The sequence below is a fragment of the Sylvia atricapilla genome, chromosome 7 (genome assembly GCF_009819655.1).
Source record: "Sylvia atricapilla isolate bSylAtr1 chromosome 7, bSylAtr1.pri, whole genome shotgun sequence".
Classification (NCBI taxonomy): domain Eukaryota; kingdom Metazoa; phylum Chordata; class Aves; order Passeriformes; family Sylviidae; genus Sylvia; species Sylvia atricapilla.
The window spans coordinates 22,889,680-22,914,356 of record NC_089146.1 but is presented as its reverse complement, the minus strand read 5'-3'; the positions used below and the strand labels follow the sequence as shown (position 1 = coordinate 22,914,356).

The window sequence follows — 24,677 nt, the reverse complement described above, 5'->3', positions numbered from 1 at the left end:
GAACACACCTCTCCTTCTCAGAGGTATGCGGCATGAGAGAGATGCAATTGATATATTCTAAGAATAAACATGGCCTTTGCTGCTGGACAGAGTCCTGAGGTTTACCACATATTGTAGTTCCAGCTCTATATAACCTCACCAAAGTCTTCAGTTTTCGCTTCTGAATTCCTGTTGTTCCCTGTCCTAACCCTTGCCTTCACTTTTTTTCCTCATCATTTAGTAGAAAGCAAATTCCCTAGAATTGAGGGTCCTGTTGAAAATGGAGCTCTGAGGTCCTTTCATGGCACAATAGAGATAGGCAGGAAGGCTGTAGATAAAAGAGGAATCACCTTTTCTTTATAGGAGATTATCTGCCAGGTGAACACCACTGCCTTGGTCTTCGAGATATTGTTGAGAAAGACAAGTCGACCAGCTTTGGTGCAGTCTGGGATATTTCCAAGGCAAATCCTGTGATGGGACAAGGTGGCTGCCTGCAGGAAGCAAGGAGAAACCAGAAGGAACAGCAGGGAAGGAAGATGGGACCTAGGTGTTGTGGAAGGGGAGTCATACAATCATCTCTAAGTTGTCCAGCAATTCCAAATAATATTAACCAGGTATCTTTAACAACTTGAGAGAGTGTAACAATTGTCTCAATTTTGCACTGGTTACAGTGACCTCAAAAGGTCAGCTGTATTGCAGTGGGATTGAGTTAGCAATGAGTAAGACATAACAATTGGTGTTGGACAGGAAAGGAGCAGGAGCACAGAGGACCTCATGAGCACAGAGGACCAGTGACACCCTGAATTTTCTCTGCAGCACTTGCAAGTCTAAGCCTTTTCCTACTTCAGCTGAGAAACATGAAGTGTGTGCTTGTGCAAAATTCCTATCAACCTGACTGTGAGTTTTGGGAAATTGATCCCTAAGACACCTTGCTACTAGTTTGTCCCATTCTCTAGGCACAATGCAATCCCTAATTAAGTCCAGTAATCATTAGAGAAAGAAACTTAGTTTCAGACAACAGAGCCTTGCAGAATGTCATCTTCATTGTCAGACTGAGGCAGTTTTCAATCATCTTCTCTTTGTTGTTCTCAGGAATATAATGGCTCTGCAGGAAGCAAAAGAGCTTGTGCAGCTGTGGCTGGCTCCAAGGAAGGCATGCTAATGTCACACACGTTGAATCCTTTACCTGCCAGGAGAAAACTTCTGCTGCTGCTGTGTAATGTTCATTCACTATGCTTGGATCTGTGGGTGAGTTTAACAACAGATTGTCCAGGCTGGCAGGTCAGCTCTAGCCAGGCCAGACAAGCTCCTGCTGAGCCAGCAGCAGGTCAAACAAGTGCATTCCTCTGCATATGCCTAAATAGGTGACCATTCTGCAGTCAGCATTTGGGTTATGAATCACCTGAGAATGGCTAGGAAATGATGGCAGCCAAGCCCTGACAGAGTATGACAGGAGTATAATGGTCTTTTTGAGAATGTTTAAGCAAAGAAAAAGGAGTAGCTGCATAGAAGAAAGGCAGCTGTGATGGGAGATAACTTCTAAGAAAAAATTCAGTACACAAACAAACCCAAACCCGTTTTTCTTCTAATGGCTACAGAAGTGACAAGCTGGAAGGAAGACACCTTTCAGCTTCCATGAGTTAAGCTCTGGATCACCTCCTTGTAGGGGAATATCTTGTTCCATCTCACGGCAAATGAACTCCCCTGCAACACAGACTACTGCAAGATGGGGTCACTTGTATGTTTCAGTCTCTCTCACACATTTCTGGACTGATCATACTGCTCATATCCCACACTTTGACTTACCTGCCCAGGAACAGTTAGCTTGGCAGAACCTGGAATGGCTGCAGAAGAAAGAAATTGGCTGGATGTGGCAGCTTCTCCTACAATATTTGGATTGTAGCCTACTCCCTGGAAAGTAATCTGGGTCGACTCACCGTCCAGGATGTGGATGAGAACATCAACCTGCCTCGGACAAGGTAAAAGTTTTAAGTCCAGAGTCATATTTGGGAGAGATGTGCAATAAGCTAGCATACTTGCTAATGGACTGGTCTAAATACACCCATGCATGGATAAAGACAAATCCAGTCTCTTTTGCTCTTTCAGACCTTGGCCTTTCCTGCTAGCTCAGGAAAGCTGGTTAAGTAGCCAATTAGCCAGTTACAGTATGAGATGGACAGAGACTCCCTCTTGGAGCAAAGGTTGGAGTTTTAAAATTAAATAAATTAAATTTATTTATTTATTCATGCATTCACTACAGACTGAAGCAAAAAGCAGTGCTACAGCTCTGGCCTTGCCTGCCTGCTGCAGATCAGGACAGAGGTCTTTGGGAAGGCTGTTTTCAGAGGTTTGCAGCAGCATATGTAGCAATGATAGAAGACACTGAGTTTAGTCTCTTTGGTGTGAATTTTTAGAGGCCAACAATGAACCACAAATCTGAACAGATACTATTGATATCTCCAATTACTGTTTGATCCTTGAAAAATATATAGTGAGATGACTCTGGTTGTGGAAGATATCTTTTCTTGGGAAGAAAAAACTTATGAGACAAATTTATCTGCTCCATTTACAGACCAGACCAGCCACTTATTTGCTCTCAAGACTTTGCTTCCTGGAGGCATAGAGCTCAATTCAGCTGTAGCATTACATGGACCTACCATAAGTAAGAAACCTAAAGAATTTTAGGTCAGCAACAGAATCTGTTTCTTTCAGTCATAAGGAGGCTCCTACCATGTATGTTTTAGCTTCCAGTGGTGAGAAGATCCATTCAATGTGGCCTGTTTCACCAGGGGGGATTTCTCCTTTAGGAGTTAGGCAGACAAACACAGGATGCTGAAAATTCTTCTCCTGTGTCTTCATAATGTTGTCCAGCTGAACCTCAAATGTCACAGGCATGGAGCCACCATTGTAGAGTTTATAAATCTGAAGGGAGTCAGAAAAAGCAGTGCTTATTATACCAGGTACAAGTCAAACCAGTTAACACTTCCCCAGAGGAAACTGATAAGCATTAATATTTAATTAATTAGTTTATCTCCTAAGAATTAAGAGACCTCATTGTGTCAGGATTTAACAATGATGCTCTGTTAGGCAGCTGTGTTGAAGTTTATCACCACACATATACATTGATAACCAAAGTGCCTCTACGAATGCTGTCCTGCCAATTCACACTAGGGGAAAATTAAGACAGATTAGCTAAAGGGATCACTGCAAAGCGGATTACTTAAAATGTAAAAACACTTGTATTAAAGTGCTCTTAATTCAATTCAGACTTGTTCATTTCCCTAGTAAATTAGGCAGAAGAGAATCAAAGCTGCCTTTTTGCTTAGTAAGTCTTTAAGGAACTAAAATTAATTTGCTAAGGAACTAATTAGCATTTATTTCCAGAGTACTTGGAGCAGCTATGCAAGTTTTCACTCAGATCCAATGCAAAAGAATGAGTGAACAGCCCAATATGCCTCATAAGCATTCTAATTAGAGTGAACACCAAATCTTGTCAAACTGGAGCTGGTGAGAAGTACTTTCCTGCTGTCATCCCTGCAGCTATTTCCAAACTCTGCCTAGAACTATCCTCAATGTTCTCCTGTGATGCTTTCCTATGGAGGCCAATCCATTTTCTGAGAATTGCCTCAGACACTGCCTGTCCTTGGGATGCAGTAGTACTAGCACCTTCCCTACACTTGCTGCTGTGTTTGGCTCCAAGATGCTCACCTGTGTGGGGGGGTGGGAGCCTCCAACAGCAGTGGGTGCGAAGACGTGCTTAGTGGATGCAAAGTGAACGTACCGCTGGTCGTGTTCCACTGTCACACTGAGGAAGGTCAGCTACAGTGGAAAGAAATGCAGTCACTTTCTCACAGGGCCTTGGTCCCATCACTAACAACTGCACAAGGACTCTGAAGTACTTTGCAAGCTGAAGGCCACACAGTTACAAACTTAAATTAGTAATACCAGAATAGCATGTCCTAAGAAAAAAAATCAAGGAGATGGAGAACCTACTCCAGATTTCCTCTGAAAGGTTCTCTTCTTGTATCAGAAAGACTGTACTTTTCTCTCTGCTATGCCAGGAATCAGCATCAGTGCTTCTCTGTGCAAGTGTATGGTGGAAATTCTCCATGAATACAAGTTTCTGGACTATACATAGCAGAGTGTGCAGCTGTCACAGCCAAATACTTTGTAAAGAAAGGATTTAGGTAAGTAATGGCCTCCTCTTGGAATGGACCATCTGCATGTCCTCTGGAGTGCTCCAAGAATGTGTCTAGCAGTCCAAAAGCTAGAACCAAGGCTAAAAGCAAGAAGATCCCAGCTGAACTTTAAGTGCTCAAGTGGTGATCAACAGCATCCTGTTGGCAAAGCAGCTGCCAAGCAGTCCAAGAAAGTGGAGAGATTTACAGAGCTATTTCATAGAAAGGGTTCTGCATTCATATAGGCTCCTGCATTTTGAGAAAACTGCAATCAGGCTGAAGATGCAATGGCAATGCACTGTTTTCTGCAGTCTTACCCTAAAGTACCCCTGAACTGTCTGCTTTGGAGTAGAGGCTGCAAAGCAGTCACCTAGTAATGTCTCTGCATGGGCCAACGGGAACCAAGGTGCTGCAATTCACAGTGGGTTAAGCCTGAAGCATGGCTATTTTTCAAATACGTGTGTAAAGGACAGAAAGAATATTTGCAAAGATAGACACCTGCAGGAGACACTGTATCAGCTGCTTTAAAAAGACCAGAGAATGATAACTCCTTTTAGAAAACCCATTCCAGTTCAGATCTATAAGCAAAATGAGCAGGAAGAAAGAACTAGAAACTCAATGTTAGCAAGGTCCCACATGGGATCTTTTCAAAGCACTACATAAGTATTCAGCTCCTGAGAACCACAGCTTGCCAGATGAAGTGAAAGTAGGAGAAAGACAAAAGCTTTGCTTTCAAACTTCAAGGGAAAAAGGGATAGGAACCTCTCTGAGCTTTGAGAGTGAAACACCTGTTTATATAGCTTCAGTCAAAAAGCCACCTTGCATTCCAATAGATCAGGACTGCTCAGGAAAAACTGTCATCAGTTTCCATTTGACATAGGATATGACATTTAGAGGATTATCAGTTAAAGAGAAGCAAATGGAGAAAAATGAAGACCTGCTGCAATCAATTCTCCATCTAGAGTGCATAGACTTCATCCTACAGTGAAGACTTAAGAGCCTAAGAGGGATGCCAGGGGATGCCAGATTCCCCAGGGAGGAGAGCTGCCATGAGAACACATGTTGCAGGTGATAACATCTCACAATAACTAGCAGCTATGAAGTGCAAACATTTGCAGTTTATAAAACCTGTGTGCTCAGGGATTCTCCTTGGGATCCAGGCCTTTTCTCCAGGGAGTTCTGTGAACCAGCCTACCTCAGCCTGCAACACTTGCAGCTGGCTGGGCTTTTCCTACTAAAACTGTTGGGAACTGCAAACTCTGCCTGGTGAAATGACTTCAGAGCTCTGAGAACAAGCAGTCTTACAGGTGAAGAGGCAAAGGACAATCTGTGAAAGCATTAGGCAGTGGGAGGCCTTGCTTCCCTGCTGCACAAGGAATTGGATAACACACAAGTCCTACAGATGTCTCCTCCTACAGCAAGAAGAAATTGGCAATGGGAAATCAGCTTGGGTCCTTCAGAGTACCTATACATCATCAGAGGACTAAATATTGGCCACTGAATGGGGAAGGAATAAAAGAGAAACAACTCCTGAAAATCAAGCTGGGGAAACAGAGGAGCAGAAGGTCAAAATCTATCCATGCTTACATGGATTCACAGAAGTTAATTTAAACTCAAAGGAAAAACAAGCATTGGCCTGCAGGTGACTAACCACATGGCTCTGAAGCCAAATAATTCGGAATTTGACAGAGCAACCAAGCAATACCCCAGCCCAATGGTCTCCTCTGTTTATTGTTGCTTTCTGAAATTTCCAAAGCTTCACTTTTGGGGTGACATTACAGCATTTGCTTCCCTTAGGGTTAGCATATATTCTGCACATTTCATCAAAGTCACAGGTGAGGATTTGTTCAGCCCTGGAATGAGAGCACACTTAGGGCAGTTTCTGCCACAGGAGCTGGACACTCTGTGCACTTTGTGCCATGACTGCAAGGAAAGTAGGCACAATGTGTTCAGTCCCTCAGCTGCCCTCTTTGCAGAAGTATCTCCCATTCCTACTTGCCAATATCAGCAGTTCAGTAGTGGCACTGCATCTCTGCAGGTTGCAACCACCTGCACTGCTCCATGTCTTTGGACTGGCTTCTACAGCTCCACCAAAAGATCTTTTCATCCCAAGGGCATCCTATGCTTTTCTAGCCCTTTCTGCAGTGACAGCAGAGGGAGGGTGGTGGCCTCTGGTAGCCAGCAAAGCCACTGGCTATATTGCAAGAGAGGATGTATGCCCTATAGACCTCTGGTGCTCCAAAGCCTCTTCCCTCACTGGCCAACTGGTGAAAGGCTCACAATCTCAGGATTGTGCCAGGCAGGCAGAGCACAGGGAGCCTGTCCAAGGGCTTTGAGGAAAGGCACAGTTAAGCCACTGTTTGAACAGCTTGGTCAAAGGGTTGGATTTTCAGCTGACAACAGTCCTGAAAGAAAAGAAAAATAAAAGAGATGTGTGAACACAGTGGTCTCATAGGAAACTTCAGAGACAGACAGGAAGGCTCAGCTGGGCATGAGTAGTGCCTGGCAGAGCACAAGGTGACTTTGACTCTAACTGACAGTTTGAGAGAGGGGGAGAGAGAGAAATTAGTTCCAAGCCTGAGGAGATGCTCAGGGAAAACAAACCAAAGATCTGCTTTAGGATGCTTTAGAAAGCAGCGAAGGAGGAAGAATGAGTAAGAATCTCGTCTGTCATTGGTAGGAGAAATAAGTGGGTGGGCAAAGGCTGCAGCCAACCAGGAACCCAGGGAGTATCTTGCGGGCCTGGGGAGGGAGCTGGCCCTGTAACCCCAGAGCTGAAGATGTTCTGCCACCCTGTGCATTCCCAAACTATAACAACAGGTGGTATATTTGGAGAAAAGATCATTCCGGGGTGGGGGGGGAGGGGGGGGGTGAGGGGGGGGGGTTGAAGAGTATGGAGGGTAGATGACATGTAGAGATTCAGGAAAGCTGCATAGGAGAGAAGCAGGATGAGCTGCAGATGTGAACTCCAGCAACTGCATGGAACAACTCACAGTGAGGCAGATGAAATGAGGGGAAGCATGCACAGGAATCCTGACCATGAGTTACACCAGAGCGTGGAAAACATGCAAGGACTGTAAAATCTGGGAAGACTGTTTTGGACTTGGAGTTGTCTTGAATGAAGAAGCACTTCTGCACTGACACCATTAATGAAATACAAAGGTTAATTAAAAAAAAAAAATAATAGTCCTCCTGCTGAAGAACCCAGCAGATGCAACATCCAAGGGCCATTCTGTCAGTGCACTGCCCACATCACTCTGTGCTGGAACTACAAGTTTGTCAGAACATTGTTTTCATGTCTCTGCTTGGCCCTCTGTTACTGCCTGGCTAGTGCAAATTCCAGGGGAAGGTCACAGCCCCCTGTACACTGTACAGCTTCTGGGGAAAACACCTCTTAATCCAGTTCCTGCTTGCTGTTCTTCAAATGGAAGGAAGGGACACCTGCTATCTTACCAGAATCTCATGGCCATGAGAAATCTTCAGCAGGACAGGGAGGCGATCAGTGCCAATGAAATCATGTCTAGCAGTGAAAGAGGAGAGAGAGGAAAACAGCAGAAATCAACCTTGTGCCCAGGATGATAGAGTCAGAGTCACAGAACATTAGAGACAATTCACTTCCCAGCTAAAGAGTCATTGTTGCGTAAGGGCCCCAGGGAGGTGGGGGGGAACCCAGTTGTGTTTGGGTGGGAATGAGTGATTCAATGTTGATTTTAATCATACACCTATTTAGGGATGCAAGTTTCCAGGCCAACAAAATGCCAGTACTTCTCAGACATAGTCTGCTTTGAAAGGGGAAATGTTCAGCTTTCTTCACACCTTCTACAGGCCTGCAAGGGCTAGTAGCTTTAGGTGATGACAAAAATAAGAATATTGCTACATAATCAAAAGCACGGGAAGGGCAGCATCTTGTTCATCTCCTCAACTCTCAGGTCAAGGCAGACCCACTGTTCCCAGCATGTCACACTTAATGCCTTTTGCTCTGCAGTGTTAAAGGACATTAAATATTAATGTTAAATATTCTCCTGAGGAAGACAAGCACTGTGGGCTCCAGAAACTGCACATGCTCAGGAACTTTTTACTTGCCTAGCCTCTGCTGAGGAACATGTGATAAGGAAGGAAAATCTGGTATGGAAACTCAGGGGACTGATGGCATGTGTTGTTCTGGCATGCGGCATGAAGCTCTGAAGAACAGGTACTTGTCATCACCTGTGTGAGAGCTGGACAGATTTCTCCTGCCTTGGAAGAAGTGTTCCTGACTTTGGGGAAACTCTGAAGAGCTGATTATCCTGAATTCTCATCTGGTGCAGCTCCTGGGGGGTAAAGTCAGCATCTTCTGCCCAGTGCTCCACATCTATCTTCTGATCAGAAGGAAACAAGAAGGCCCTAGGGAACCAATCAGCTGGTCATCAACACAGATATGGAACTTCCCCAGGGCTATGGTCAGCATATTCAATCCAAATGGGCTTAACCCAGCTGGTGGCCACATCACATTTCATCAGGTCTGATCTGCAGCTCCCTGAGTGCTTCTCCATTCAGATTCACCAAGAGACCTCAGCTGCAGCTGTACCTACAAAATCCACCCTATTCATCTGCAAATTTCTCACAGCCTTTCGAGCACTTCCAGACCCCCAAAAAGAAGGCTGAGCTCTAGTGAGCACTGCTTACCAGTCCACAGGTACCACACCCTTGTTCTCCAGCAGAAGCGTCACAATGGTAGGCTCTGAGCCTACCGGGGCAGATCCGAAGTCAAAATCCAGCAGGAGAGGGGTATACACTGGAGGGATCAAGCATGTGCTGGTCACAGGAGAGAAAGAAGATATTAAAGTGAAAAAGGAAGAAGAGTCATCAGGGCATGACAGGGGAAAGGTCATTCTACACTGACTGTCTTTGTTATAATTCTTGTCTGACCTTATGTTCTTGGCCCTTTCGAGGGAAAGGATGCTGGGCATAAGGCAGACCTGATTTTCTTTTAAAAGTCTTTTATGTATGTCGAATGTAAGTGAGTGACATAAGAGAGTCCTGCTTAGCCTGAACTCTCTCTTTAGCTCCCCAGTATATGGGAGTCACTGACATACTGGAGCAGGCCCAATGGAGGGCCACTAAAACAGCTGAGAGCTGGAGCACTTTGGCCAGGCTGGATGGGGCTCTGAGAAACTTGGTCTAGTGGAAGGCACCCCTGCCCATGGCAGGAAGGGTTGGAACTTGAAGGTGATGATCTTTAAGGTCCCTTCCAATCCAAACAAAGAGACCTGGATTTGTTCAGCCTTATTAAGCAAGGGCTCAGGGATGGCAACTGCACAAGTTGCAATACAAGATATTCTGATGAGATACTAAGAAAAAGGTTTTTACCATGGAAAGGGTTAAACAGGAGCTCAAACAAGCTGTGGTTTCTCCATCCTCAGAGATATTTAGCACTGAATTGAATAAGGCACTGGGCAACCTGATCTATATGTTCCTGCTTTGAGCAAGGGGCAATACCAGAGACTTTTGGAGATCTATTGCAATTAAATTATTCTGTTTCTGTGGCTCCTTTCGAGGAAGCTTAAGCAGAAAAGTGGAGGTGAGCAACTGCCTGCAGCAGTTAGGATGGAATAACAGAGTACCACACAGCAGGGAGCTACAACATATGCCAATAAGTCACAGCATCTCTGCATGGCTCATGCAAGGGACCCAAAGATCCTCCTAGCCATTTCCTCATCTCACCTGTGCCTTGTGGGAACTTTGTAGGTGAGCTCGCCAGGAGTTGGGTCTCGCTCCAAGAATTCATTCAGTGTGTCCAAGGAGAAGAGCTTCCAGAGGTGCAACTTGCTGATACTGCTGGCAATCCCTGTTGTACAAGCATCTGTGATGCGCAAAGTTGGATAGACGCCTGTTGCTACAATGCAGCAGAGGGGCTGCCTCTCCTTTTTTGTGCTTGCAAGATCTGCAGCTTGAGAGAGAAAGAAACATCAAAAAGTAGTCATGCACCATTAAGGGACTGCTGCCTGGTTAATTTTGACAGCAGCAAAAGGGAAAGAGGCCTACCAAAAACAATGAAAGAAAGAATGGACCTTGTACATAGTCTTTTCTTTGGCAGCTTCTCAAAACCCTTGAACCACTGACCTATAATTGTACCTTGACTTCTGCATTTAGACATCACCAAAAGACTATGACTGGATCCTTTTCAACAGTGTATTTACACAATTTCGTTTTGCACTATGTAAAAAAAAAACCTTTTTGATTTAAGCCTACAGCCTAACCACTGTATGAAGTGCCTCTTGTTTTGACTCTGAAAAATCATGAACAGTCATTTATATCTTGTCTTCTCACTGTCATTCATATGACATTACATTTTTCACTTTCCAAGCTGAAAACTCCTTGTCTTGCTAGCCTCTTCTTTTACAAACACTGCCCCCCATCTCTGAACATCCCAAAACATCCATCTCACCTTTGGGTGTGCAAATAGCATATTTGATTGACCAGGTGTAACGCAGCCGACGGGCTGGCCTTACTTTTATTTGGACAAAAGCTTTTGATCTTGCAGGGATTGTTCCTTGGGAGTGTTCCAGCTCTAGAGCTGTAGGATACAAGAGGTGGTATGAGACCTTGGCATTACTGTTTGTTACACCACACATGTTGTGGCACACAGATCACTAAGTCTACCTGCACTCTAGCTACTGCCACCCCTTGCCTAATTGTTAGGATTAGCTTCAGGTGCTGAATTTGGGATTCCCAGACTTCAGCTGTAGGCAGTTCATTGGGAGTTGCCAGATTGTCTCTGACCAGCAAAGAACAGGAACTTCCCAAACAGAGATAGGTCGTCTAGAAAGGCAGGCAGCTAAGAGCTGAGCTTCAACATTTCTTCTGGTAAGGTCCTTTATTTAACTGCCTTCTCTGCTGGGAAATTGTATCTTATTTCAAGATCCAGATTGGTCTAACTTCAAATGTCGGACTCTGGATTATGCTTTATCCAGCAACATAGGAAAGTGACTTCCTATGCAAAGGAGCAGACTTAAGGTATGAGAGAATCAGTGCAAGCCAGCAAGCAAGCAGTCCAACCTCCAAGTTAATTCTAGATTGATTTTGGAGAAAAGAGTGGAAAACTGAGGTCCTGTCCCATGCTAATTCCTTTACAGTACCCAGTGGATCGCTGCAGACTTCCTCAGGGTTACGGGCCCCTGTGATGAGTTGTTCCACACTGAGGATGTAATTCAGAGTACAGATCCCATCATTTAGCAGTACAATGCTGCAGCTTTTTTGATCACCAACTAGAACATTTCCAAGGTTCAGATGCTCCTTTTGTGCCTGGAATACAAACCCACCATGCTGAGGTCACTTTAACATGTCAAGCATTGTGGTTGAGTGTAGCCACCACTTATCTCACCACATGCTGATCCCTTGGCACGTGCAGTGCAGTGCAAAGGACTGCCTGCTTTGTGTAGGACCTGGCATGGCCTGGGAGATAGAATTGTTAAGGTTAGAAAAGATCGCTAAGAGCATTGAGTTCAACCATTGATCTCACACTGCCAAGTCCACCACTAAACCATGCCCCTGAGTATCATATCTACATGTCTTTTAAATACTTCCAGGAATGATAACTCAACCACTTCATTGGGCAGCCCATTCCAATGAGTGACAGCTCCTTTCCTGAAGAAATTTTTCCAAGTATCCAATCTAAACCTCCCCTGGTGCAATTTTAAGTAATTTGCTCTTGCCTTTTTGCTTGTTACTCAGGAGGAGAGACCAACACTCACTTTGCTACAAACTCCTTTCAGGTACCTAGAGCATGATAAAATGCGGAACAGGTCTGCAAGGGACTCAGTCCCTTCTCCAAATGCTTTCTCCTACTGTTTTTTAGGCTGCTTGCTGGACAGGATGTAGCATATTCAGGGCTGTGACACCACTAGCTGGCCAGCTGCACTCGGGCCAAGGCTGATATTTGCTGGCCCTTTTGTGACTGCTTAAAGAGTCCCCCTCTCTTTTGGTTAGTTGTGCACTCACATATAATTTATAACAAGTAAGTACCTCGAAGACATTATCGTCCATCTGTCAAAATGATTGACATGGGGCAATGACTTACTAAGTATTATTTTTTTAACCTCTGGATCGTTAAGAAACCTAACTAAAAATGAAAGTGTCTGCACAGACCTACAGATAACAGGAGGAAAGCCAGGTGGACATGTACTGGCTATACCACTTCAAAAGGTCTACTACACTCAGAAATCAGAGTAATGGCAAAACAAATGGAGAAGGAGAGCAGACAAAAAGAGAAAACCATTATTTCCAAGGAGCCAAATGGCTTGCTTGGTTTACTCTGAAACAGAGCAATCCCAAAGGATTTGTTAAGGTCAGATTTGAACCAGCAGGACATTTACAATACGTTGCCATTAGGCCACTAGAACGAGTACTTTCACTTACACTGAAAACAATGTCTGGGAATTTTGCTGTGAATCCGTATTGGCTGCCTCCAGTACAGTTTGTGCAAAAAGGGAAAGTCTAAGACCCTCATCCCACCCTAGTGCCCCCTACTACTATTCAGTGGACCCCTGTTCCTTACCCTGATGGTGCCCAGGGCCCCTTCTCCAATGACCCGTAAGACATAATGGACATCTTTGGGAGACACGGGGGCTGGGCTTTTCCACTTCACATACACAATAGCTCGTATCAGATACTTGATTTCCTTGTCAGGAGTAAATGTCCATGTCTGAGCCTGCAATTGCAAGAGGGAAGAGTGTCACAGGAACTCCAGTCCAGAGATAAACCCAAACACTTCAACAATTACATTTAATGCACAGTCCCTTCCTCCATTATAGCTAACCTAGTTCTCTACAGACACACTACCTCCATCTGTGTCAAAGATTCACTCTGGAAATGAACATCCAGATATTCAAAGACAGGCTGAGGTTGTATTGTAAAGAGCAAACTACAACTTCGTGAGAACTTGAACTTACCATGGCTTCATAGGGCTGGAGGATCCCTGCATTGGGGCTGACAGACAGGATCTTGCTGTCAGATTGATGGATCTTCCATGTGAAAACTATGGGTAGCCTTGTGCAGTTTTTAATGGTATACATTCGTGTAGAGGAGGTCCCTATCTGGAGAGGCTTGAAGTAGAGATTTCCATCACCTTCTAAGAGCAAAAGAAGTGACTGCCCACAACTCCGGAGAACAATCTCCTGTGGAATTAAGAGAAAAAGTAACAGACATTTGCTAGAAGTCTCAGCTACCTCTGGAGGAACCTTGCAAAGATGTTGCTCTTTCCAAAAGAGAAGCAAGAATAAACTGGATATTAATAAGGAGGGGAAGCGCTTTAGGCTGGGCTGTCAAGTCGGGCCTGTAGCATAATACAGTGTATTCCAAGAGATGGAAATGCAAGGAACAAGGGGTACAGGATGTTTGGCACCACAAAGGCTTTCTTTCTGCAATGTTGACTCCATATTAAATGTTGAAAATATTCTTTCATTCCTATTTCCAAAAAGAAAAATCCAAGCTAACCATTAGGAGATGTAATAGGCATCAAAGTGCAAGTCACTGTGAAAAGGGAAGACTACAAGGGAACAAAATCTTGCTCACCATCTTCCACTTTCCTCTCCTTACCTTGGTGTATGCAGGATAAGAGTTCAGCTCCAGAGGTAGGACATGCTTCTGCAAGACTGTGTTAACTGGGTGAGTGGAGAGAAAGAAAATCTGGTGGCCTCCTGGAATGATGCATCCTGAGCTGGGCTTGACCAAAACAGAGGGACAGGCAGTTTGGTTCACACTGAACGTTATTGAAGAGGTGCTCGTGTTGGACAACAGCATGCTGCAGTAGGTATCAGTGTCAAGACCCACAGGAGGAAAAGTCTGGTGGAGACAAACAAGAAGGGTTGTTTTCACTGGGCATAAAAACCAGCCTAAAGAAAAAGTTTTCACTATATTCAATTCCAGGTTCCAATAGGCACTATCCTGAGTTCTGTGGAGAACTTTCTAACTGCTGCTTTTCAAGGAAAGAAATGAAACCACCCATGGATACACAAATCATGTTCTTTTTCCTTCCCACAGTGGCCCTCATGGGCTCATGGGACTGGTGAAGCTATTTTCCACCATGCCATGCTTTATGCCCATCCAGTAAGGAAGCTCCTTGCTGGTGCCTGCAGTTTCTGCATGGATAGCAACATCCTGGATGAAAAATTCCAGCAGGCTAAAATTTGCTCTACTTCATGCATATCAAATAAAGGCTGCACGGCCTAGATTAGCTAGAGGAGATTTTATAAGAGGTTCTTACAACTATTCTTACTTCTTAGGATCAGCTCTCACTTTACCTCACAGGAAAAACACCTTACTGTGCTACAGGAACAGCAAGAAAAGAGAGAGAGAGAACTTTCCCCTCTATCTTACAACCACTTCTCTTTTGTAAGTGAGGATTCTGTTTTCCCAAGTGCACTCAGAGTTTTTGGGGCTCCTGTGAAGGGACTGAACACCCTTGTTAGTGCCTATGTCCACCTAAACAGAAAGGAAGGTGATCCCAACAGCTTTTCTCTCAGAGCAAATGAGATGGTCAGTACAGCTGACATGGTGGAGGTTGGGAAGCTAATGCAGCAGAAACAGCATAATGCTTTTGTACCACAGCAAGAGCCTCCAAACCATCAGAAACCACAAAAGATGCATCTCAGTGCAATGGGAGACAAAGTCAGGAATTCAGAGGCAAACACTGAGTGTCTCTGCAAAGATCTGAAGGTCAATCAGTTACACACTTTGGGGACATCCAGGATGTACTGCGGAATGAAGTGCACCCGTTCTGCTTCATATGTGTGTGCTCTCAGCCTCACAGTCAGGCACCACGATGGGCAGATGGTGGCATCATTCTCAATGTTGGTGTAGTGTCTCATCACCTGCAGACACACAAGGCACAGTACAGTGTATGCAGGAAGGAAGTGTAGTAAAGTGCCTTCACAGAACTACAGATTAGTCTGAGTTGGAAGAGATCAAGTGCATGCATTATCTCAAGCAGCTGTTTGTTCAGTGACATCCCTGGGGCTAAGGAATTGACATTTTCAGGGAAGAAGGACCGACCAGTGCCAGATGAGAAAAAAAGAGAGAGAGGCTTGCAAATGCTAAGTTTCACTTACCAGGACATTTCTGGGTGCTAAATCTCCTGCAACTGCAGATTCATGTAACGTGAATCCTACGTAAATTGGGAGAAGAGTGACAGTGCCCTCAGCAGCTTTACTTGTGGAGGGCCAGACACAAAGGTCAAGTTATTGCCCATCACCCAGGCCACGACCATTCTTGTGCAGACTCACATCTACACTAACAGTGCAGTAATTCATAGTAAACCCTCTTTCAGTGAGGTGTACCATGCTTCATGTTCCCTACGGTTAGAACAAATGTACTTGTGCAAGTGCATGAGCTGTGATTTGTTTCTGTCATTTCTCTGCCAGTACACAGACAAAAGAGAAACTTTAATCCAACAGTGTATCAAAGCAGTGGCAAAAAGAGTTAATAGAAGTGCTAATTTGTCAAATTCAAAATTAAGGGTTTAAACTGAATTTTAACTCCACCAAAATACTTTATTCTGCAAACAGTTACTTCCTAGGTCATGTCTGGTCTCAGTAATTCCTACTAACCTTGTAAACAGCAAAACCTTCCAACTCCATTGCATAAAGAGTGTTGACCTGAGTGGGCTTGCAAGAGACATAGAAGGTTGAAGACTTCAGTGGTGGTATGTCACAGATTTCAGGGTCCACGTGAAAAGCACTACCATGGCTTGGAGTCCAGACAATAGTGATACTTCCTTTGGTGTGGTTGGTCACACAGAGAGAAAGAGGTTCTACCTTGAGTGGTGGCTTGCAGTATCCAAAATCATACTCCCTGGGGCTGACACTAACGTGAGCAGGAAACAAGGCCAAGTCACTGCTTACACCATCGTAGAAATATTCAGTCATGGCACTGGGTTCAAAGTATTCCTTGGGTGGCTCGTCCTCAGAAATCTACAGGATGGAAATATCTCAGTGTGAGCAGGACAAGTGTGCGTGTGGGAGACACCAGGCACTGACTGCCTCCATGAACAAGAGGGCATGTGAGAGGCACTTCAGTAAGAGTTCCTAGGACAGCTCAAAGTCTAGGCTTCAAGGAGGCTTCTGTTCATGAGCCTCAATCTGAAACTAAAGATGAAGCAAAAGATGACCCCGTGATTGAATTAAAGCCAGAAAGAAGCTTTGTGGCTGAGCTAGGGTAAAAGACTGCTGAGAAAGATAGTGTTGGTGTGTGCTGGGAATATCAACAGCAGAAATACTAAAGAAATCAGTCTGGCACCTGCAAGCCCTTCTAGATCCGTCTTCTAGAAGACGGATACCCAGCATATATAGAGAACAGCTGCAAGTGTCTTAGATTCCAGGGAGGGCAACTCATACCTCAGGGGGCAGCATGAGGGCTCCCTTTTCATCCATCTGCAATTTCCCATTCTTCAGCATCACACTCAGGATATCAGGGGGGTAGAAAGTCAGCCCCCTCACCATGTTGGTTCGGTACCAGGAGAGGTGTCTTTCCTGAAGGGTGGTTGGCTTAGCTGTGTCTGAATGGCAGGTACCAAAAAAGTCCACATACATGGGTTCCTGGGAAAACACAAGACAGGGTAATAAGAAAAAAACTGTCCTGTGATTGCTTGGAGAGCTACACCATACCAGTATCTCACTTCCAAAACCATGCCTGGGAAAGGCTTAGCATCTGCAGTTTTAGGCTGCCATTTACTTTATGTCTCAGTGTGAGACAAGAACTTTCTTGAAATTGGAGTGAAAATCGAAGGCACTCAGTGCCACAGCTAAGTTAGGAAAGAGACCTAAATGGACAAGAGCCACAGAGGATGCACTTCACCCTATCCACAGGCATTACTATCCACATCATATTACTGATAGGAATCTGCACCATGGGGATTCTGCTTAACAAGAGTCCAGGTCCTGCATTTGGGTCACAATAATCCCAGACAGCATTACAAGCTTGGGGCAGAGTGGTTGGAAAGTAGCTCATCAGAAAAGCACCTGATGGCTGACAACAGCTGCACATGAGCCAGCGTGTGCCTGGGTGGCCAAGAATGTCAAGGGTATCCTGGCTTGTATCAAAAATAATGCAGCCAGCAGGACCAGGGTGGTGACTGTCCCCATGTACTCAACACTGGTGAGACCATGCCTTGACTACTATCTTCAGTTTTGGGCACCTCAGTACAAGAAAAACATTGAGAGGTTGGAGCATGTCCAGACAAGGGCAATGAAGTTGGTGAGGGGTCTGGAGCACAAGTCTTATGAAGGACAGCAGAGGGAGTTGGGGGTGTTTAGCCTGGAAAAAACAAAGGCTCAGGGGGAATTTTATTGTTCTCTACAACTACCTGAAAGGAGGGTATAGACATGTGGGGGCTGATCTCTTCTCCCAGGTAAGAAGTGAAAGGGCAGGAGAAAATGACCTCAAGTTGTGTTTGGGCAGTGATTAGATTGGACAATGGGAAAAATTTCTTCAACAAAATTGTTGTCACCCCAGGCTGCCCTGGAATGTAGTTTAATCATCATCCCTGGAGATATTCAAAAGACATGTAGATGTGGCACTTTGGAGACAGGGTTAGTGGTGGACTTGGCAGTGCTGGGCTAATGGTTGGACTCAATAATCTTAGATGTCTTTTCCAATCTTAACGATTCTATGATAAGTATCAATGAAAATGCAGTGGGAAAGAGATTTGCTGAGACTACTAAGTGAGACAAGCCAGTCCTACTGAATTACACTGGAAGATGCCTCTAAAGTGTCACAGCAATGAAACTACCCTTTGCCTCCCATACCTGGTGGTGGACAAGGCACGCGACTCTGCGGTGATAATTCATTGGGTGAGTAGGTCGAAAGATCACCTTCAGTGTTAGTGTTGCTGTGCCCTCCAAGACCCCGCAGGGGCGATCCAAGGAGAAGACGCTCCCTTTGCAATCAATATCAAACTGATAATAAGCTGGGACATCTGACGTGTTGCTGATTTTCAGTGTCTGCATCGAACTTTCTCCAAGATTGATCCAGTCAAAGTCCACAGTATACTTGTGCAGGGACACGGAAGGACCTAGCACAACATGCAAGATAAGATCCTGGACCTGTCATAGCTGTTTCTTCCAACATGTCACAAGACACTGTTGCACTTAACTGATATTCCCAAACAGATTCAACTCTTCAGCAAACCCACTAGTCCTAGCAAACAGTTGGACATTCACTTAAAAGAGTCAGGAAAGTTTAAATACCAAACAGTACAGCAGGGACAGCCAGGATGCCAGCAGGAGTTTAGTCTATGACTGCAGGCTATGATAGTTTCTTGTCCTTCCCCAAGCACTAACCTTTTCCCTCCAGTGGTAAGAAGCTGACAGGGAGAAATGGAAAAGGCTTTGGTACCTTTACATGAGCCAACCACTTTCAGAACAGTCTCTAAGTGGCATCCAGCAGAGGTGATAGTGAAATAGTCAGTACTGTGCTCTCCTACTACTTGAGGCTGAAATCGTATCCACAAGACCAGCTTCCCTTTGGCAGGGACAACACCTTCAGACACATCACAGGAGAAAACATAATCACAAACCAGAGGGTCTTTTGCTCGTTCTATTCTACATGGTGCATCAACCTACAAGTAGAAAAGAGACAGGTTAACAAAGGAGCCAACACGAGCCAGGATGGCTCTGAATGAAGGACACTAATCATGTAAGAACTGTAGTTTTCAGCAGTGCTGAACACCACCAACACCAAGACCACCACAGAAGTGCTGTACAGCAAACCTCTGCCACCTTGTTCTGATGGAGAATGGGTGGCAATAAGCTCCCACAACATGCTCAGAAATCAGCAGGCTGCAGCAAAACTCCTGGTGATCTCTAGGGTTGGAGTGCCCCTCCTGGTAGGTGGGAAGATGGCTCAAGGTGTCCCTAGAGGCCAAAATAGCTTAAATGACTGCTGTGACCAGGGGACCATGCAGGCAGGTAGCTAATTTCCCTCTCTCCACGGTTCCCTCCTGTTTACGGGTTTATGGGCAATGCTGAGCACCACTGCAATGTGAATAGTAGCAGTACAAAAATGAGAGTGCCTTTTCCATTCCCAAGCTGCAGGCTCTGTAGAGCAGTCAGCATTTCTGCTAGCCATGTCAGCAGCCTTTGAGTACATCCATCCCTTAAGAGGCTGGGATGAGCTGAGCTAGCACAGGTAACAAGGTGCTCAAATCCTTTTTGAACAATTCACTGGGGTGCAGTCCACAGAGGGCAGCAGAAGACCCATCAGTTGCCTGGGACACACACACACACCAATTTGAGACTGATACAACATCACACAAGACTGATGGGCTTGTCCAGAGTGAGCAGGAGAGCTGCAGGATAAAAAGGACATTGTGGCTGCATGATCTGGACCAAGCACAGAAGGGAAGCAGGGGAAACTGCAATACCATGCTGCAAATGGCTGATTTACCAGCACTGTAGCTGGAAGGCAAGGGTGAATGGCATGGTTGGTAGGGGAAGGCTCATCGCCTCTGCTTCATTCCCATTTTGGTTATTTTTGCAACATTAGGGGAGAAACACAAGACCACATATCCCAGAGGAATGTGTCAGCTTGTCAGTTTCTCACAAGTCAATCTCTCTCTCCCCCATACCACAGACATGTTGAAGATTTCCACAGACTTCTCCACAGTTGTCCCCACTGGTACTGATCCAAAACACAGGACATCCTGAAACTTTCCAGGCTGTAGACCTTTAGACTTCTTTCCTGTCACGCTCACACGCAGGTATGGGTATTTGGCTGTTAAAGAGAACAGTATGCTGAGTTAGGAAAGACAGGTGGAACTTCCATTCTTGGATACTCAATACTCAACTGGACAAGTCTCTGAAGAACCTCAGATAACTCTGAAGTTAAACCTGCCTTCAAAGTTGGCCCTGCTTTGAACCAAATAAGCTCTCTTCCAGCCATAATTTACTTAACTCAGGATCGCATTTTTTGTTTGTCAGCGGCCATACGAGTCACTTCAGGCAAGGACTTGCTAATGAAATCATTGCTTATTTTAGCTTGCATCCAGAAAGCTTCCGAAATTTCCTTATCCTTCTCTGTCCAGCAGGGACAGATAGGAGACACTGAGTGCAGACAAAGCCAGGAGTTTGTGGAGGCTTTTTCAAGTAAATTCCTCTCATTTCCTCCCTTCTGTCAATTTAAACAGGCCTTGGAAATGCTGGTTTGGCCAAAGTATGCCACAGGGCGTATTGGACCCTCTATCTCTTCAGATAACACTTCCAAACTGGCAAAAGCACATTAGAGAATTTGACAGGCCACTTGCATACTGTGGGCTCCACTTGCTCATCGCTGGCTTGAGCCAAATGGGGCAGAGCCTCAGAGTGCACACCCTCCACATATCCCTGTGGAATGCTATTCCATAATAAGGGGTAATACACATTTCTTTGTGTGTTAAATGCAAGAAAGACTTACCCAGGGCTTTTAGCTGGATTGTCCTCTTTTGTTTCACTTCACCTCCAAACCAGCATGTTGCTGCTGCATTATGCAGCCCAGCAACCCTGGGCTGGAAGATCACTTTGACCATGCGCTCAGCACCTGGGTTCAGTATGCCATGGTCAGGAATCATGAAGAAAGTGTTTGGTGTCTCCCAGGCAAACACGGTAACGAGATCACTAGGAAATGGAAATACATTTTAATCAGATCAGTGGATCATTTGCTACCTGTGCAATCATGGATAGGACAGGCCTTTCCCAATAGGTTATTCAGTTAGGATGTGAAGCAACCAGTGCTGAATGGAAGAATCGCACATGCAGCTGGACAAATATGTGATGCTGTGAAGAAATTTGTCTCTAGTCTCTGCAAATGCTCTATTCATACTTTAATGAATCTTAGTTATTACAGCTAAGAACTTTATTAATGACCATAAGGTGATTGCAAGCAAATCAGCTCCACAATTAAATATTTGCTTTTCTTGCATCTAAATTTGCAGCTACTTAATTCCAAATGAACATTGGTTCCTCTGTTACATGCTCAAGTGAGAAGAGAGGATTGAGCCGTTTGCCTAATACCTCACTCAACTTTCCAGAACCCCCTTTGCTTGTTTGATTTCTGCAAAGAACATGATATGCCATGAGCTTTTTCTAATTTATTGATCTAAGCTGTGTATTGCTTACCATCCTTATCCTCCAACATCCTGGGCCTCTCACTTGCAACAGATTATTTCTCCAAGTGGAGACTGAAGCACTTGAAATGGCTGGAATCACTTGGTTGGAAGCACACATCCTCCTTACCTGGGAACTTCAGGGCATTCCTTTCTAGAGTACTGTCCTTCCTCATTAAAACAGGACAAACCTTGGTAATTGGGAGCATCCTTACTCCTAAATGAGTAAAATGTTTCCAGCTGGTAGCTTATTTCTCCCTGTTCATGCTGGGCAGATTACCTTCTGTTAAACAGAAGCTCAGGCCTCTCCAGTGAATGTAGGATGTTCTCAGTGGGATACTGTGCTTGTCCCCACCTAGTTCCTGCACATGAATTTTTCTCAGCATATGCTGACAACAGATGTGAGATGCCAAGATGTGCCCACATTTACCTAGTGACCTGTACTACCATTCTGCTGCCTTTTCTGCCAAGACCTTAAGGAAGGCAGAGTTTTGCTTCCTGTTAAGGCAGCCAACAGAACTAATAACCACTGGAATGAACTGCATCCACGGGAGAGTTCAAGACAGTGGCAAAATACCTGGCAAAACAGAAGGAGTGTCTGCTTAGCCACCTATCACTCACCCAGTGTTGCACACGGGAAACGTCGCCTCCGTAAGATTGTGGATAGCACAGACAGGCAACTGGACAGTGGCCGGGATGGACAGACAGAAGCGTGGAAGCAGAGCATGCAGGGTAACAGAGAACTCACCCTCAGCTTTCATAAAGGAGATGTTGTCTTCATAATCTCTCTGCACAGAAAAGCCAAAGGAGACAGCAGTTAGATGGACTCCACCTTGCAAGTGCTGCAGCTTCACCCATGAGTACCTGTCACCTTCCCCTCTTTAAGTGCTAGGCGAAAAAATGTTTGCAACAGAGGCAGCAGCAGAGGCCTCTGTGCAGAATAGAGAACATATGAATCACTCAGAAAAGGCAGGCAGGGTGGAAGGTACTCAGGCATAGTCCTCCAACAGGGAACACACAAACACCCTCATAGAGAGCAGTTGAAGGCCACATTAGTTTCACCTGGTTTGTTTCAATGCAGATGGATTTCTTTCAGTATTTTCAAGATCCCAATTCAGCTGAACTGAAGCATGTACAGCCTTTCTTTGAGCTCCATGAGCACAGAAGTATTAATCTTTGATTAAATGCTTTGTCAGCTAGAGATCCAAGCAGATAACACACAACTTAAAGATGCAGCATTGACAGCTCTGTGTACATATAGCCTCAGGACATCTGCTAACCAGCCAAGATAGAAGGAATTGAAAGATATGTGTTTTCTATGCTTCCCATTTGTCACTCCTCCTAGTAACACCTATACAGGTAAGGAGAGACCTTGCAGCACACACAGTCCTTGCAGCCTCCTGCTTTAGCAATTGATGTGCTGCAGACAAACCATTCACTAAAAATGGAACAAGGCCAGTAGCTTATTTCATAAAGGGAACACTGAACAGTCATCAGAAAATCATGATACTAAGAGAGCAAGATACTGGGAATCTGTCCAGTGACCATCCTCTATGGCTAGGACAGAGATACATATCAAAGACATACAGCTGTCAACAAGAGCCAGAGATCAAAACTTGGAGCCAAGAAAGACACTATGAACAACCTGAAAATCAAGAAAAGGGTCAGGATAAAAAGAATCATTGCTGTTTAAAATAAAGCTTAAAGAAACACTCTCCATCCAAAAGAAAGGAGGTCCCTGACATATTCCTTTAGAAAACTGGTAGCCCTGGAATGTAGAGGCTTTGGAATCTCCTGTAGGAAAGCAGAGAGTCCCTCAACCCGAGGTTCTGCACTAAAACCACCCAGATGTGTTTCCCTGGGATCAAACCAGCTGTGGACAGTTTAAGCACTTTATCTTACTGAGCTGAAAGGCAGAAGTAGTACATGAAAAACTGTGAATACTTTTTGTGAGGATTCCTCTCATAACTACTGGCAGACTCGGCAGAGAAGTCAGGGATTAGGGCTCCCTCAGATAATGAAGATGTGGAGAGATCAGGAAGGTCATTCTGCCCACTCCTTCTATATGCTAGAATTTCCCCAAGGACTCATGCATTCAAGTGAAAACAAATCAGAAAGGACAAGAGAGGCAGAGGCCCAGTGCCCTCCCCCAGAATGCAGCCTGAGCACTGAGAGCAGTTATGTTGTTGCTGCTTTACCTTTTTGCTGGGCCGGAAAACGATGGGCAGAGTTACAGACATACCAGGGTTCAGAGTAATCGGCTGCGGGAAAACAGTGAAGAAGAATGGCGTGGAAGGAGCTCTAGACAACAAAATCAACACAAGAGATTTTGTCTGAGGGTGGGCAGCTTAAGTTAGACAACAGAAAAGAGAATAAACAACCAACACTTCCAGACCCCACAATTTAGAGGCACTTTACACACTGGACCCCAAGGTCTGTGCTCCCACTGTTTGGCAGCAAAACAGTGGAGAGGCACAGAACCCAGGTGTCCTGAAAATTCCCAGCTCTAAGTAGCTACCCCTTCCTTGAACAGTATTTTATGTTTTCAGGACACACAGTATGAGCAAAACACACAGGGCAGGAAAATTTGAGTTTCAGAGCAGGGAAGGTCACAGGGACTGCTGGAATGGCTCAGCATCCAGAGGGACTCCGGGAGCAATGGTTTTAGGTCACACTAGTGACTGGCTGGCACACATCCACAATTAAAATCTCACTAGACTGGAAATGCCTCACAGACAGAAGTATCAGCAAAACAGAATTTAAAACAAGGCATTTCATTTAACAGACTTCTGCCAGGAACAAGGCCTGTGTTTCTGAATTAGCAGGTTTCTGTCCTGCAACATAAGGGTGCATACATTGTCTCCAGCACAGCACTCAAGGGGAGAGGGAAGGTGAATCTGAGAAAAGGTGCTGATGTGACTGATAACAGCAGGAGGAGTGAGTGAAGATGCAGAGAGAGCATGAGGAGTACAAAGGACAAACAAACTTCCCACGCACCTGTAACTCAGCTTCTGGGCTTTCCCATGAACATTTTTCAAGGTCAGGTGTTTGATCATCTCTTTTCCAAGTTCCCAGCCATGCCAACTGAGTGTTTCAGGCACCTCAATGCCCCAGAATATTACTTTCTTCTTCTTTGCCTCTCTTGCAGGCACCTTTGGGAGTAGCAGTTTGGGAGGAAGGGAGGAGAAATCACTCAAACAGCCGTTTGTCTACGCTAAGGGTTTCTGACTCTGGCAAGGGATGAGAGGTGCCACCCCACGGCAAAACTCCAGGAGTCTCCAATAACCCTGCACCGGGGTCCAGAGAGGACCCCTCCTGGCCACAGCCCAAACAGCAGATACTAAAAGGTGTGATGAACGACGGATGCGAAGGCTAAACGTTGTTTTGTTTCTCTCCTCTCCCTGCCT

General features: G+C 45.0%; 1 protein-coding gene across 1 annotated transcript in view; it reads right to left on the bottom strand.

Moving 5' to 3' along the window:
* CFAP65 (cilia and flagella associated protein 65) overlaps positions 1-24,677 on the bottom strand; it is a 31,426-nt gene that overhangs the window by 6,581 nt on the left and 168 nt on the right. Inside the window, exons 2-24 of the mRNA XM_066322952.1 lie at positions 24,268-24,422; positions 23,469-23,571; positions 21,892-22,058; positions 20,583-20,782; positions 19,759-19,904; positions 18,528-18,750; positions 17,939-18,204; positions 16,529-16,729; positions 15,743-16,105; positions 14,870-15,007; positions 13,734-13,979; positions 13,088-13,312; positions 12,694-12,846; positions 11,276-11,441; positions 10,585-10,713; positions 9,861-10,086; positions 8,823-8,951; positions 8,364-8,540; positions 7,611-7,677; positions 3,688-3,798; positions 2,710-2,901; positions 1,786-1,944; positions 330-470 (exon numbers count right to left, since the gene is read on the bottom strand). Coding sequence (XP_066179049.1) covers positions 330-470; positions 1,786-1,944; positions 2,710-2,901; positions 3,688-3,798; positions 7,611-7,677; positions 8,364-8,540; positions 8,823-8,951; positions 9,861-10,086; positions 10,585-10,713; positions 11,276-11,441; positions 12,694-12,846; positions 13,088-13,312; positions 13,734-13,979; positions 14,870-15,007; positions 15,743-16,105; positions 16,529-16,729; positions 17,939-18,204; positions 18,528-18,750; positions 19,759-19,904; positions 20,583-20,782; positions 21,892-22,058; positions 23,469-23,571; positions 24,268-24,422 — 4,083 coding nt within the window. The remainder of the gene's footprint in view (positions 1-329; positions 471-1,785; positions 1,945-2,709; positions 2,902-3,687; positions 3,799-7,610; positions 7,678-8,363; positions 8,541-8,822; positions 8,952-9,860; positions 10,087-10,584; positions 10,714-11,275; positions 11,442-12,693; positions 12,847-13,087; positions 13,313-13,733; positions 13,980-14,869; positions 15,008-15,742; positions 16,106-16,528; positions 16,730-17,938; positions 18,205-18,527; positions 18,751-19,758; positions 19,905-20,582; positions 20,783-21,891; positions 22,059-23,468; positions 23,572-24,267; positions 24,423-24,677) is intronic.